Here is a 12,488-nt window from a genome sequence, read left to right as displayed (position 1 = left end):
TGCATATTAGGGTTTTCAATTAGTTCCTCGACCTTAACCACCAATGTTTTCACCTCCTAATCAATATGTTGTTCAAACAAATGGAGCAATATCTTCTGGTCAAGCAAATTTCATAGCAATGAATGCTCAAAACTCTTATGAATTTGCTATAGGAGATTCTTGGATTCTTGACATAGGAGCATCTCATCATATGAGTCTTGATGTCACATTACTTTCAAGAGCTACTCCATAGAGAAAATAGTTGTGGGAAATAGTGAAGGTTTGATAGTTAAACATATTGGCAATGGAACTTTGTAAACTCCATCTCATTCTTTATTTCGTAAGAATATTTTGCATGTTCCTATATTGACTGTAAATCTGTTATCTATGAAGAAGTTATGCAAAGATAATCATAATTGGTTTATATGTGATGAATAACAGTTTTTTGTGCAGGACAAGGTAACATGGGTGATACTTCATCAAGGAAAGAGTAGCAATAATGAACTGTTTAAGGTTCCTGTATATATTTTTCCTACATTGTTGAATAAAGGTGGTTTATCTTCTGCTTTCTTAGGGCATGCAGTGAGGAGTTCCCTGTGGCATCAAAGGCTTGGGCACCCTTTTAATAAGGTGTTGACTACTATGCTAAAAGATTCTAAAATTTCTTGTATTACAGATGATCATGTAAAAGTTTGTACAAATTGTCTAGATGGAAAAATGAGTAGGATTCCTTTTCCTAATTCATTAGATGAGATTGAGGTTCATTTTCATAAGATTCACACAGATGTGTGGGGGCCTTCACCAACTATGTCTCTTGAGGACTTTCGATATTATGTGTCTTTTATAGATGAAGCCACTAGTTTTGTATGGATTTACCCTTTAATCAATAAACATGAAGCTTTTGGAACATTTCTAAAATTTTGTGCTTATGTTCAAAACCAATTTCATATTCAAATTAAGATTTTACAATTTGATGGTGGTGGAGAGTTTATGAGTAATGCATTTCAGAGTTATCTTTCTACCAATGGAATTCTACATATTATTTCATGCCCTTACACCCCACAACAAAACAGGTTGGTAGAAAGGAAACATCGGCACTTAATTGAGACTTCCATCACTTTGTCATATGTTGCCAAGTTACCATAGAAATTTTGGTATCATGTAGTGGCACATGCTGTGTTCTTGATTAATCGGATGCCTTGTAAGACACTTAAGTTGAAGTCTCTCTTTTGGAAAGTATTTGGTAAGACTCCTGATTTGTCCTCTATCAAGATATTTAGTTCTACCATTTATCCATATCTTAGGCCATACAATATCAATAAACTGCAAACCAAGTCCATGCAGTGTGTGTTTCTTGGTTATTCTTATGGATATAAAGGTGCTATTTGTTACAATGATTTGACATATAAGATTCTAGTGTCTTGCAATATAATATATGATGAAAGTTTTTTTTCCTATCTGGATTTGGTTAGAACTTCTACTTCTTCTCAATCATATTCAAGTACTAGTACACAGTTAAGACCAATTGTTGTTCAATTGTCTACTTTTGCTTCACAGTCACATGTACTTGCTCATAGTAATCTCATTAGTTCTTGTAGTTCACTCTCTAATACCACTGTGTTTAGTAATTCTCAATCTTTAAATGTACAAGAATCAGCATCCCCAGTTCATCTTAATAGTTCCAATGCTACTCTTTCCACATCACCTACAATGTTGACTCTCCTTAACTCTGGTCAGTTAGAAATTGTTTTGCGTCAAAAACGCTCATCTTCGTCACAGACATCATTGGTCCTACCTATATTAAGTTGAATTCAGACAAGATTGAGAACTTGAACCATATCCAGACAAGATTACATTGCACTCACTACAACTTTTCCAGAAATTCAGCCATTAAATTTGATTGATGACAATCAATTTTCTGGGGGGAGGGGGGTTTACTTTTCTAGCTAATATCACTAATTCATTTAAGCCTTCTACTTTCAAGTAAGCTTCACAAATTCCTCATTGGCAAGTGGCCATGCAAGAAGAATTTAATGCACTGCAAACTCAAGGTACTTGGGTTCTTGTTCCCTCTCCTATTGATAAAAATGTCATTGGCAGTAAATGGGTTTACAAAATCAAACGAAATTCTGATGGTTCAATATCTCGATATAAAGCCCGATTGGTTGCTCAAGGGTTTAGTCAAGAAAAGGGATTGGACTATAGTGAAACCTTTAGTCCAGTAGTAAGGCATACCACAGTAAGGTTAGTTCTAGTTCTTGCTGCCATTCATCATTGAGATTTAAGACAATTAGATGTTAAAAATGCCTTCCTCCATGGAGAATTACAAGAAGAGGTTTACATGAAGCAGCCTCAGGGGTTTGTCAACTCTAGTTGTCATTCTCATGTTTGTAAACTAGTTAAATCCCTCTATGGTTTGAAACAAGCTCCCAAAGCTCGGAATGATAAGTTCACAACCTACTTGATAGCTATTGGTTTTGAAGCTTCCTTCTTTAATTCAAGTTTGTTTGGAAAAAAGAGGGTGCTCATGTGGTTATCTTATTGTTGTATGTCGACGATATCATCATCACTGGTTCAGATCCTACAATGATTCAATCTGTCATCAATACTCTTAATGCAATGTTTGATCTTAAAGATATGGGAAAATTAGCCTATGTCCTTGGTCTTGAGGTTTCTTATAAATCAAATGAGGATATATTTGTGAATCAGTCTAAATATGTCAAATATCTTATTCATAAGGTTGCCATGGATGACTACAAACCATGTTCAACCCCATGCAAGCCTCATAATCAAGTTCTAACTACTTAGGGTATCTTGTTGCCTGATCTTACTTTATATCGAAGTCTTATAAGAGGTTCACAATACCTCATTTTCACGAGACCTAATATTGCATTTGCAGTTAACATAGTATGTCATTATATGAGTATACCAACTAATGTCCATTTTAGAATGGTTAAACATATCTTGCGAATTTTACAAGGAATAGCAAAATGTGGCTTGAACTTTACTGCAACATTATCTTTGTCTCTTAATGCATATAGTGACTCAGATTGGGTGGCTGACTTGAACACCAGGAGATTTATTACTGGTTATGTGGTATTCTTAGGTGATAACCCGATTTCATGGCAATCCAAGAAACAAGCATCTGTTTCTATGAGTTTTACGGAGGCAGAATATAGCTGACATATCTTTGAATTGTTTGTTACTCAAAGATCTTCATGAAGTTCTGGTGTCTCCTCCACTTATTCATTGTGACAACCCATATGCTATTCCATTGAGCTTAAATCCTGTTCAACATTCTCAGATTATGCATTTAGAAACTTATGTACATTTTGTTCAAGAATGTGTTCAAAAAGGTGATTTGGTGGTACAATATATTCCCACTCAGGATCAAGTAGCCGATGTTCTTACTAAAGGCCTTCATGGACCAAATTTTCTGCTCGATTATCCTAGCTAAGATTGAGAGGGGGTTATTGGATATGTACATCATAATTAGTATTGTCCATATCAGATATGCCACGTCAGCAGTATTGCCACATAAACTGTGGCTTATGTCCTAAGCTACCTAAGCTGCATATTAGTGTATAAATACTATTTTTCTCTCATTTGTAGAGAGATAAGTCCAATTGTAATAACTGTTTTCTATAGTGAAATACTTCTTCGCTTCCTTTCTTTTCTCTTAAGTTTTCCCTGAATTCTTGATTTCTCTGTTTCTTGATTCTCTACTGTGAGTGTTAATATAATGAACTGTAGAATTTACTAACTCATCAATAACATAAACTGATAAGAAAAACAAATGAACTTGGTTTAATTTACTACAAATTATCATTTGTTGGTCTTGTGTTGATCTATTTTGTGGTATTTGCAAATAATCAAATTAGTTGCTTGGTAGATGTTCTTGGTTGTTGCCAAGGAATTTCCTGTGTGTTGCCTCCTTATGTGCTAGCATTCATATGAATGATATAACTCCATTTCCTTTCTCTTGGATCTCAAGTGCTTTAATTTAACTGTCTGATGATATCACAGGTCACTTTGGGTAAGAATAAACTCCCAAATGATTGTAACATAAGGGTTAACCAAACAGAAAATTACATAAAGATAACCCTAACTCTAGCAACACTAAGCTTATTGTTAGGTTGATTTTATATGCAGGTTTTATACCTCTTACACTTATTATTTAGTCATGATTTTATATTAAATTTGTGAGTTTAATGTGTCTTGTGTTAGTTTTTGTAGAAAAGATGATTTGTGAATAAAGCAGGAAATTGGAAGCTTAAATTAGAGAAAGGTCCCCCAAGATGAGAACCATCATGAAACCAACGTGAGGAACTTAATTCAATTTTAAGACAAGAAGAAGTCATGTGGGCGCAGAAAGCTAAAGTCAATTGGCTGCAATTAGGTGATAAGAACACAAGGTATTTCCAAATGGTGGCAACTGTTCGGAAAAAAAAAAGAAAAAAAAAGAGAAATGAAATTCGAAAGAATAAGGATAGTTGTGGGTTTTGGTGGAATGAGGGTGAAAGTCTAGAACAGGTTTTTGTTGAGGACTTTAAATTGCGGTTTTCTTACGATAGTCCCCTTGCTCTTGTGGATATCTCTTCTACTGCAGATATTATTGATCCTTGTATTGACAACCATCATAATGAACTTTTCCTCAAGCCTGTTAAAGATATAGAAATATGGGATGCATAAAAGATTTGGTGCGCTGAAAGCACAAGTCCGAATGGAATTGGTTCAAGTTTTTATCAAGAATGCTGGGATACAATCAAAGATTCGGTGAGTGCTATGGTTAAGGACTTCTTTGAAAATTGTACTAGCTTGAGGCTTATTTATCATACCAACATTGCCCTCATCCCAAAAGTGGAAAATCCTAAGGTGGTAAGTAATTATAGGCCAATTAGTCTTTGCAATGTGAGCTATAAAATAATCACAAAAATCATCATTAAAAGGTTAAAGCCACTTCTCGACCATTGCATATCTGGAAACCAATGGGCATTTGCTCTGGGATGTTCTATTCATGATAATATTTTGATTGTGCATGAAATGTTTTCTGGTTTTAAAGGTAAGAAAGGAAGGATTGGAGCAATGGGAATAAAGCTGGATTTAGAAAAAGCATATGATTATCTTAATTGGGAGTATATCAGGTAAGTGCTTCTTAGATTTGGTTTTGCAGAAAGATGGGTGAACTTAATTATGGAATGCATTACTTCAACTTCCTTTTTTATTTTAATTAATGGTTCTACCCATGGTTACTTTTACCCTAAGAAGAGAATTAGGCAAGGGAATCCTTTATCCCCTTATATTTTCATTCTTTGCATGGAACCGTTGATTAGACACTTTAACAAAATGGAGACTACCCCTAAATCGCATGTTGGTATTTTGTCCTCTCCTAGTGGATTTAGATTATCAAATCTAGTTTTTGCATACGATTGTTTATTATTTGCTAGGGCAACTACAAAAGGTGCTAGGAATGTACTTAATATGTTTGCCAAAGCTTTGGGTTAAAAGGTAAATTTCCACAAATCCTCACTTTATTTTTCAGAAAATACTAATGCTCAAACTAGAAATGCTAGGAATGTACTTAATATGTTTGCCAAAGCTTTGTGAATGTTTTACATATTCAACATAAAACTACCATTAGCAAATATCTGGGCATTCATAATATTGTGTTTTGGAAAGATCCAGTGAATGATTGTGAATTAATCAAAAGAGTTAAGCAAAAGCTTGCTGGGTGGAAGGCTAATACTCTCTCTAAGGCCTGAAGACTAACCCTCATTAAGTCCAACTTATCTAGCATGCCGAATCATATCATGTCTTGCTTTAAATGTCCTATTCGAGTAACTAAGAACTTAAACAATGAGTGTAGGGACTTCTTTTGGGGGAGAGATAGGAAGTTAAAACCTATGGAGTGGAAAAAAGTGTGTACTTACAAGGATCAGGGGGGTTGGGTGTAAGAAGAGTGGATCATTTCAATAATGCATGTTTGGCTAAGTTAGGATGGAAAGTTTTAAAGGATGAAAACAGTTGGTGGGTGCAAATTGTTAAAAGAAAATACTTAAAGAATGATGATTTTTTTAGTTGCAAAGTCAAGTAGAACCACTCTTTGGCCTGGAAAGGGATTTTGAATAGTAGACATGTTATTCACATAGGAATTAGATGGGTTGTGGGTAATGGTGAGGATATCCTTTTTTGGACCTATCATTGTGTTTTTCCTTATCCATTGTTTCAGCTATTCCTGAAAATCAAAGACATAACATAAATTGGGACACTAAAGTGAGTGAGGTGAGTTTATTGATAATAAAAGTTGTGATGGAGTTCGTCTTTCCCAAGTGTTAGACTTGGATGTTGTGAGGAAAAATTGTATGGTGCCTATTTCCCTTCAAAATAAAAGTTACAATTTCATGTGGGAACACTCCTCTACTGGTGAGTTCTCAATCAAGTCAGCGACTTGGATTCATAGTAATAATAATCAAGAAGTTAAAATGTAGAAGCTCCTTAAGAAGATATGGAAGTTAATGATACCTCCTTAGGTAAAAAATTTTGCATGGCTTTTTACTCATGAAAAACTTCATATTAGGATGAGATTGAGTAAATTTATTCAAAATATTGACAAATTGTGCCCTGTGTGGCAATGAGGATGAGAATCAAAATCATCTTTTTCTTAATTGTGAACATGCTAAAGAAATGTGGAATCTCTCACCAGTAAGTCCTTGGAAGAATAATTTGACTTACTTTAATAATGTGTTAGATTGGATGGAACTAATTGACAATGTTGAATGCAATGATTTGAGTGATCTTAGTAAAGTTATTTTGAATTGTTGGCAAATATGGAATGATAGAAATAATAACGTTTTTAGAAGTATGATTTCTAATCCGGCTAGGAGTATCTCCATTGCCACAAGTGTAGGCTTATCTTTTTTTAAGGTTAATTGTAAGAAGATCTCTAGGGGTGATCCTTGCCACCAACACCCCATTTGATGGCGTCCTCCTCCCCATGGCTATGTGAAATTAAACTTTGATGGGTCAATTAGTTTGGATCGCTCTGGAGCTGTTTTTGTTCTTAGAAATGAGGATGGCAACCTGTTGGTGCGGGGGCATTGAACCTTGATGGCACCACCATTTTGGTTATAGAGGTCGTTGCTTTAAAGGAAGGGCTTTTGTTTGCTAGGTACAAAGGTCTGAAGAAGTTGATCGTGGAAGGAGATTCTAAGCTTGTCATCCAGGTGGTGCAAGATGTTTGGATGCCCCCTTGGCATCTTAAACCTATCATAGAGGACATCAAATGGCTGGCTTCTGAATTTCAGCATATCAGTTGGAAGCATATTTATAGGGAGGCTAATTTCATGGCGGACCCATTAGCTCATGTGGGCCTCACTATTGCCAACCTACATTTTTGGGATTTTTGTCTTCCAACTTCGGCTATGGAGGTTTTTAATTTTGATTGTATGGGAAACGGTTGTATTAAAGGTTTTAAGCTTTATTACATTTCTTTTTCATCAAAAAAAAAAAAAAAAAACTATTTTGGCTCAGAATTCATTATTTTTAAAGCCATTCCTTCTTCCTTGATGCCCGAAAATAGGTGCATTCTCTTCCTATTATCTCATGTTCTTCCATGCATTTATTTATACATCTTTATGTGATGAATTGTGTTTATAAAATTGAAAGGATGAGGTAAAATTAAAATTCTGGGATCAGGTGTTAGAAATTGTTGGAAACAATAAGAGCTTGGAAACATAAGTTGTTAAGGTTATCATTTTAATTTATTAATGATGATGTATGTGTCTTCTTAAAATTTCTCCACATCATCCAAAGAATGTGATGCAACAACTCACATGTCTCAAGTACTTTGGTGGACAAATTGTCCATGTTTGGATGATGTGGAGAAATAGTGGAGACTACCCATGTGAGTTGTTGAGCCTATGCTTTTCTTGAGAGGGTTTATTTGTTTCTACACTTAAACACTTTTCAATTTCTTTCTTTAATTTTATGATCTCTTTGACATTAGTTTGTATTGGGTACTAAAGAACTTTAATATATGTTGGGCATTTTTGCCATTGGGTTAGACGGAACTATAAAAATGATGTTAGGCTATGCATGTTTTCCACTACTACAAAGCCTATTTCCTACCCTTTTGTGTGCTCCATTAACCCCATTGAAGCCAAACACTTAGCCTTTTCTTTCATCATCCACATAAAATTCTTATCCATTCTACCATATATTAGCCATACCATATAGCTTGAGAGATACCAAGGTAATACCAAAAGAAATCAAGGTTGAGTTCTACATCAAAGTAGTGGCGTGTACCAAGGTACCATGTGTCTTATTACTATTATTATTATTTCTTGTAATTATTTCAAGAATAAAACTAGATAAAAAAAGAGTCAAGAAAAATAAAAAAAAAGAGAAATTGTACCATTCATATAACATGAGTCTTGGACACCACAAATCGTACATCAAGTTTCAAAGGGGTGCCAACCTACGTACATACAAATAAGTCTTGGTGTTTCTCAAGTTCTTGTTTTTCCTTATCTTTCCTAGCCCAAATACCTAGCCTTACGTTACAACCGTTTCAAAGACCTAACGGATTTATGGGGAAGTCTAGCTTATTTGGTGAAGGTTGATACCTATGTTCTTAGTATTTGATTCCTTTCATGAAATCTATTTTCAGAAATTGCTGTTTTTCAATGTTGATCATATGTGAGTATATATTGATTCCTTTTGCATAAAATCATCACATATGCTTTTTAAGAGTGAAAGCTTAGGTTATGTGAGAAAATTGAGTGATATCTAGTGAGCCTTAGAGTCGAGGCGAATTTGTACACACGCCAAGTGTGGATGTTTTGAAGCCTAAGTGCTTGGGATGTTGGCTACATACTTTCCATCGTGATGCATTGACTTATAAGGGCATAACTTTAGTTTTGGAAGTGTGATTGGCATGCGTTGGTTTTCACTAATTGGTGGAAGTGATAATTGTAACACCTTTGCTTTTTAGTAAAGCGTTTGTGGGTAGCGTAACTGGTAAACCCTCAGGAGACACGACTCCTCCGACTAGGGACACCCGGCGAAAGTGGGCTTAGTTAGGTTTTTGTTTCAGTTAATTTTATTTGTTTTCATTTTATGTTTTGCTCGAGGACTAGCAAAAGATAGGTTTAGGGGTATTTGTTAGGTTGATTTTATATGCAAGTTTCATACCTCTTACACTTATAATTTAGTCATTATTTTATATTAAATTGGTGAGTTTAATGTGTCTTGTGTTAGTTTTTGTAGAAAAGATGATTTGTAAATAAAGCAGGGAATTGGAAGCTTAAATTAGAGAAACACAAAGAATTACCAAGTGGGATGTGAACTAATGGGCTGGAGTCAAGAATGCAATAGTACATCATATAAAAAATTGGATCATTAAAGGAAACCCAATATAATTAGGCGGTGCAATGCATGCGGCGATGTTTTTCCCAAAAGGAGTTGGGTTTTTGAGATTCCAAAAGGCACATATAAAGGAAAAGAACCCAGTGCCGCAAGCAATTTGGAGAGGATCATATTACGCACACTTATGGACTACCAGTTTTACAACTTCACAGAGGCTCCAAGATTTCCCAACGCATACACAAACTCAAATACAATGTTGGAGTTCAAGATTTATTCCATGTCATCGAATCCATGTGTGTCATTAGTTTAATCATGAACTAAGTCTTTTTGCTAGGAGGAGGGTGTACTCTTATCATAAACATATAATTCTCGTTTTTTTATATTAATCTCAGTTATTTTCCATGTTGAGTAATTGTTATTGTGCTTTGTCATTATCAAATAACTGGCCATTATTTGTGTGAAGAACGAAATTATGACTGACAGGTTGGGTTTAGTAGATTGCTTCTAATAACAATTACTATGAATTACATAATTGAGTAGATATACTGGTTATGATTTGTGTAGTATTGTGTAATTATCCATTTAGCGTAAAGGGTTTCAATTATCTATATATGTAGCTAGATATAGCATGGGTAGATAGTTAGAAACACGGTTAGTATATTCTGATATGAAATATTGACGAATCAAGGGATAATTGCTAGCAACATGGGAATAATTTGATGTTAATATGAATAACCGGACTAGATGGGATTGAGAACGAGGAACCTGATGTCCTAGTGCTTCCATATATTAATCTTTGTAATTCATTCACTTTTACTTCATGTTCGATCAATTGTTATTTTTACTTTCTTTTCGTTTCTTTGCATATTTGAATTTGTCAACGTAATCCTTCTTTTATTTAAGTTTAGTTTGAAGTCAATTTTAATAGTAAATTTAGGTTAATTTGATCCTTTTTTGAATGACACTCTACTCATCACTATATTACTTGACCGATATCGTACACTTATAATTATCAACAACACTTATTAGCAACCAAGATGCCTACAGGGGAAGAGAGGAGGACCATTAAACACATGCATAAAAGTCATTTTTTAAACATGATGAAAATATATATAAACAGCTAGCTGAACGGGTGAATCTTAAATTCAAACCTCAGAATTTCTCCTTCAGTCTTAATACCTAGCCTACACTACTACAAAGACAGGGTAGACAAAAAGCACAAAGTGATGAAGAAATAAGAACTTCATGCTTGTACTGGCTCCAATGCCGCTGCACACGGCTGCTTTGCCTTAGCTTCTGGACCTGCAGCTCCCCTGAACAGCAAAACTGCAAGGGTGCCCATGTAAAAATAGATGAAACAACCTTGGCAATGTGTAACAAAGGAACCAAAATCTGTTCCTACAATGCACTGCCATCCAGGTCCATATGTCCTGTCAAACTCCTGCAGAAACAAAAAATTTATAAATTTAATAAAATTGTCAATAATTCGTATAGATTGTTATAATTGTTGATAATTAAGCAAGCTAGCACTCGTCAAATAAATTTGAAGTGAAAACAAATGTAATATGAGCACCTAATAAGTGGCCTTTTGGTAATCATTTCGTATTTTGTTTTCACTTTTGATAATCATGTAATATGAGCACCAAATCCCTTCTTTTGAAAACTGAAAGCTCATTTTCTAAGTTTTCAAATAATGGCTTGATATTGTTTTCAGTTTTCAATTTTTTTGAAAAATAAAAACTAAAACCTAAAATCCAAAATCTAAAAAATGAAATAAACATGGTTATCAAGCGGTCCTAACTCCTCCTAAGTGAGTACCATTTTAATGAAGCGGCCTATCTCAGTGGCTTCAGTGATATCAAAGGAATCAAGGGCTTTGGAAGCTAAGTCAAGTGCCTTCTGCTGCATGGTTTGAAGCATGTCAGTCTCAACGATGACTGATTTGCCCTCCAACATGGTTATTAACAAGATGGAGAAGAAATTTACAAGAAAAAACTTTGTTGGAAAAGAGTAGTGAAGCAAATTTGATCTTTTTTGGATTTAGTTGTGGATATATAAGGTGGTAGTGGTGCAGCTTATATCGAGCTCGGAACCAAGGGATATGTAGTTGGTGCTACTCACTCAGCCACGTATATGTGGATATTCTTTCTTCGTGGCCCCCATCATGTGCTTTGCAATGTGCCAAATTAGTAACCACCACTTGTCTTTTGATGCCGATGAGTCCATATTAAGTCGAGGGAAAAGTCTTGAGTGTAATCGGGTAATATTTTTCTCTTTTTATCTCTTGCCACATGACCTGATCACATGGCAGCATCTCTCACGAAGTGTAGGTGGTAGGAAAAATTGCAATCTGTTTCCGGTTCCAATCAGTTTTGGGAGAGGTAGCTTGTCCTCTATGGCTTGATCATTGGGTTTCTGCCATGTGTCCATCTACTATATATGATTGCATGGTTATGTTTTGTCTAGTTACGGCCATGGTTTGGAACGATGTGAAATGCATGAGGGGTCAGTATTCAAGCATTCCAGAGATTTGAAGAAGCTGGGAAAATCAAGTGGTTGCAGATGGATGGTGCATTGCTATGTGCAGGCTAATTAATTTCCAAACTATATTTTTCTTGTCAGTACACAAAAAGATGAGAAAGTTCATAATCCAACTGTTTTTGTAACCTTTTCGTTTTTCATACTCTTATGAGTCATATCAAACGATGAAACCAGAATCTTAAAGAATAATCTAGTGCACTTATCCCTTGTCACCAATCATCAGTTTTACAGATTTCCAAAATTCATGGAGAGATTATTTGCGTTTGAGACGGAATAAATAGAAGCAATGAAAGAAGAACTTGGACCTAAATTATTGAACGTCCGTCCCCCTCATTTGATTCTCTCCTTTTGGCTGGGGAAAACCCACTTGTCTAAACCAATTGGTAGAGCATGAACATGGCAGGTCAAAGAGTTTTAGAAGTGATACCACATAATATAAGGTCATACCAAACTTCATTTATTTTTAGACGTTGAATTCTTGTATTCTTCAACCCGTAAATAAATTTGAGTTTTCTATATATGTTAATGTTAAGCTAACAATGGCTAGAAAATGAAGACTAGCTAGGCCTTTCATCTTCAAAAGAGGCCCTGCTTTAAGTCTT

At 35.0% G+C, this 12,488-nt stretch overlaps 1 protein-coding gene across 1 annotated transcript; it reads right to left on the bottom strand.

The window, feature by feature from the left end:
- Positions 1-10,405: 10,405 nt before the first annotated feature.
- LOC137743879 (uncharacterized) lies at positions 10,406-11,416 on the bottom strand. The gene is made up of 2 exons (XM_068483812.2): positions 11,164-11,416; positions 10,406-10,786 (listed from the first exon to the last, which is right to left on the bottom strand). Exons 1-2 carry the CDS (start codon positions 11,299-11,301, stop codon positions 10,589-10,591), a joined length of 336 nt encoding a protein of 111 aa, XP_068339913.2. The 5' UTR covers positions 11,302-11,416; the 3' UTR covers positions 10,406-10,588.
- Positions 11,417-12,488: the final 1,072 nt, after the last annotated feature.

This window comes from Pyrus communis, chromosome 11 (assembly GCF_041283825.1).
Source record: "Pyrus communis isolate YQ-2024b chromosome 11, ASM4128382v1, whole genome shotgun sequence".
NCBI lineage: Eukaryota > Viridiplantae > Streptophyta > Magnoliopsida > Rosales > Rosaceae > Pyrus > Pyrus communis.
Note: the sequence above shows the minus strand (reverse complement) of the source record. Positions and strands in the feature narration are given on the sequence as shown.